The sequence below is a fragment of the Crocuta crocuta genome, unplaced genomic scaffold (genome assembly GCF_008692635.1).
Source record: "Crocuta crocuta isolate KB4526 unplaced genomic scaffold, BGI_CrCroc_1.0 scaffold581, whole genome shotgun sequence".
NCBI lineage: Eukaryota > Metazoa > Chordata > Mammalia > Carnivora > Hyaenidae > Crocuta > Crocuta crocuta.
Window position 1 is genome coordinate 1,518,943 of NW_027528635.1, and position 3,610 is coordinate 1,522,552.

The following is a 3,610-nucleotide window of genomic DNA, read 5'->3' on the forward strand; positions in this document are numbered from 1 at the left end:
GCACAACAGTGATTTCAGGAGTAGATTCCTTAATGCCCCCCACCCATTTAGCCCATCCCCCCCCCACACAACCCCTCCAGTAACCCTCCGTTCTCTATATTTAAGAGTCTCTTTTGTTTTGTCTCCCTCCGTTTTTATATTCTTTTAGCTTCCCTTCCGTTATGTTCATCTGTTTTGTATCTTAAAGTCCTCATATGAGTGACGTCATATGATATTTGTCTTTCTCTGACTGCCTTCACTCAGCATAATACCTTCCAGGTCCCTCCATGTAGTTTGCCATCCCTTTTTAGATTTGCGGTGCACGTATGCACCTGGTTCCCACTCAAGTGACCAGGTCTCCATCAGATACGTCAAAATAGCCTTATGCCCCTAAATTACAATAATAACTACAGTACAATCATGTGATACATCATGCATTTATTTATTGTGTGTTAAATAAGTTGCTTCCAAGATGGCTAGGAGTAATCTCAATAATGATTGCAAGTAGATTTCCCACTATCAGTGTTTTAAAAGACAGTGAGCATATAGTTGGTGTAAGTTTGCTTCTTCACAGGTGGTTCTTGTGTGTATTGAGTCCTTAATTATCTTGGATGCCTTCAGGGATGATCTCGTCGCCTGTCATGTTGAAAAGAATGGTGACCTCCCTATCACTGTCATCACTGTCATATATCATAATATCACTGCTGCTCACATTGTCTCTGTAATCTGCCTTATGAAAGGACTGGGGAAAATGCTTCACTTCACCTGTATAAAGTGGGTTTTCAGCATTTCTGTTCTTTGCCTCAAAAACATTATTGACCAAAGGCTCCGAACTTTGACACACAAGGCATCTTTCATTATAGCATTGGCAAGCCTTGATTAATTCAGGCCTAAATAACATGTCTGCCCTACGCCCACAAACCGACCTTTTGAGTTTCTGATGTCTGGGGGATTTGGTTAGCGTCTGCACAGTGGATGGCTTGGGTGAGGAGATGTGATTTTGCGGGTGGGGTAGACAAAGTGACGGGATGGGCGTGACTACATATTGCACACCTGCTGGCCACAGAGGGCTCACTGCCTTCTTTGGATCGGATGAGGCTGCCTGATCAACTGGCTTATGGGCACGAGCTGGCTGATAGTGCTTTCCTAGGTGGCGTGATCTATAGGAGTTTTCCAGGTGAGATGACTGGAATTTTTTGTCTGAGCATGATGGCCTTTTCTTTCCTCGACTTGATGGCTTGTTTACCTTTGGTATACCAGGTGACAGACTTTGGTGTTGTGGACTCGAGGGCCTGATTAATCTTTCTGCACTGGAGGGTATGGAGGACTTTTCTAGACTTGAGACACTAGATACCTTGTCTATACTAGATAGCAGGGATTCTTTTTCTAGACTGCACGGACTAGGGGTCTTGGAGTCGCTGAATGACATTTTGGATGGTGGTCTAGCTGCCAGGGCTGGCGCATCTTCTTTCTTTCTCCTGAAAACATAGAAAATTTAAAATTTGACAATTTGAAACAGAAGTACTATTGCTATCACCAGAAGATACAGGTACTATGTCAATTTAGACTTTGGTCTTTTTCTTTTTTTTTCTTGCTTCTAGCAGGAAAATTGGGCGCAGTAAGAATTAGAGTGCGGGGAAGCCATGACTCAGGTTACAGATATGAACTCATGCTGAACACTTTTTATTTTTGTAAGAGTATTTTACTTTTTCAGCCACATTAGATAACCACACAGCCTGCATACAAAAAGACACAGAGTGGTTTCAAGTCTACTGTTGAGAAGGACAGAGAGAATTTCACTTTGTCTAAGAATTAAACTTTACCAAAAGGTCACGAGTTGATAAGCAACTTCTGCACAGCTGTCACGACGTGTCAGAAGATAAAACTAAACTCTTTACCCAGAGTCACCCTTTTCTATCATGTTTACACCATCGCATTGTCTATCCATGCCGATTGATTTATAGTCACAATATCCCTGGAACACTGAAGGGATGGAGCACGGGTATATTGTAGTCATCAGTCCTTGTACTGGGAAAATTTAGGGAACTACTATATCGGGGCCAGCCCGATCCTCCTATATGAAAGGCAGGGACTGAGATAATGAGACACCAATGGTGAATAATGTTTCATGCCATTAGGTCTTAACATGGTAGATTATCCAAGACGTTGTATTGTTTTGGGAATGGAAAGACCCAACTCCCTCTCCCTCTGCTTCTTTATTCTCAGGGTTTTAGTCAGATAGTCAAGCCCTCTTTTCCTAGACTCGATTTATAATGAAATTAATAGACTGGGGCTGAGCTGAACCCTCAATAGGAGATAGCTTTAGACTAGGCTCACATTGGTAATGTACCTGAGAATATTTCAGAGCTGAAGTGAAGGGAGCCACGTACAAGATGTAGAAGTCTAGGGTTCACACGAAGTAACCACAACAACAATGAAACCTCCACTCTACGTCTACACACATGTTGCATTCTTAATTTAAGGGTGTGAAACTTACGTTCCTGCCTTGGGTGTTTCATGAGCCCAACAGTTGTAATAGATGAAACAAAAGCAGGCAAATACGAAAACTATAATCACAATGACAATTATGATAACCAGTAGACGTTTCCACAAGCTCTCCTGTTTGGTGTCCATTGATTCGACGTGTTTAGCTCCTGTCAAAGAGATGATATCACCAGAAAATGTGTTAGATCACCCAGGTTTTTTGCATTTGATAGCCGTTTGCCACTCAAGGTCAAAATCCACTCTTTCCAGCAGTGATTCTTTTAAAGCCTGGGAAGCGTTCCCCTGTTAGCTTCCTCCCTGTGTCACTGCCCCAGCCACCGTCTAGAAGGCAAATCTGGGAGTCATTTCTGGCTCCTCAGTACAGTTACATGGGTTATCCCTGCATCGTGCCTTGCCCACCCCATCACCTAGGTTTCTGAGTGTGTGTATGTCTTGCGCATGTGAATGTACTTGGGTGTGAATGTGTGTGTGTGAATGTGTATGGTGGCGAGGGGGATGGGGCCAGAAAAAAACTCATGTTGAAGCCTACTCTGTGTGAAGCACCATGCCACACTGAGGGCAGATTGAGGGCAGAGGCTGGTGGACTGGGTGGGCAAGGGGAGTGAAGGGAGTCAATATGTCTGTACTCTTTATGCTTCTATGTTCCTTGGGTTTGTCACACAGGACTAAGACTCTCAGGTAGTTTCCTAGTAACACCCAACCAACAGCAGCTTTCTGAAACACAGCCTGCCCGTCTGGTTAAGTGCTCAAGTGTATATGATAGGATAGATCATAATTTCTCAAGGTTAAGGCTAGGCACATACCTGTAGTAGGAGATCCATCGCTTCGGTTCGTATCTAAACCACTGTTTGCCCAAACGAACAAAAGGAGGACATAAACGCAAAGATTCATGTCCAGGGATTTGTTGAAATGCTCCTTCTCCCAAGGAAACTACTGTATATGATGTGGCTCAGCCCGCTGTAGGGCTTTATGACATCATTACCATTTGTGACATCATGTGACAACAGAATCTTAGCATGAAGAAGCACAGGCTTATGTGTATAAATGTTATCAAATGATTTTTAACAACTTATTTCTCCTTCCCATCAAATATTCTATCAAATTCAAGTCAAAAAGTCTGGGTGGG

At 43.1% G+C, this 3,610-nt stretch overlaps 1 protein-coding gene across 1 annotated transcript; it reads right to left on the reverse strand.

Annotated features, from left to right (window-relative positions):
- Positions 1-421: 421 nt before the first annotated feature.
- On the reverse strand, positions 422-3,394 carry LOC144224279 (uncharacterized protein CXorf66 homolog). Its single transcript, XM_077755185.1, has 3 exons — positions 3,288-3,394; positions 2,477-2,633; positions 422-1,457 (listed from the first exon to the last, which is right to left on the reverse strand). The coding sequence occupies exons 1-3, from the start codon at positions 3,373-3,375 to the stop codon at positions 578-580; spliced, it is 1,125 nt and encodes a 374-aa protein (XP_077611311.1). The 5' UTR covers positions 3,376-3,394; the 3' UTR covers positions 422-577.
- Positions 3,395-3,610: the final 216 nt, after the last annotated feature.

Bases quoted from the DNA above. Each gene is read 5' to 3' on its own strand.
- LOC144224279 (XM_077755185.1), bottom strand. From the start codon at position 3,375: ATGAATCTTTGCGTTTATGTCCTCCTTTTGTTCGTTTGGGCAAACAGT. The intron at 2,634-3,287 runs GTATGTGCCTAG...TCTCTTTGACAG, and splicing joins CGATGGATCTCCTACTACAG to GAGCTAAACACGTCGAATCA. The intron at 1,458-2,476 runs GTAAGTTTCACA...CTATGTTTTCAG, and splicing joins GAAACACCCAAGGCAGGAAC to GAGAAAGAAAGAAGATGCGC.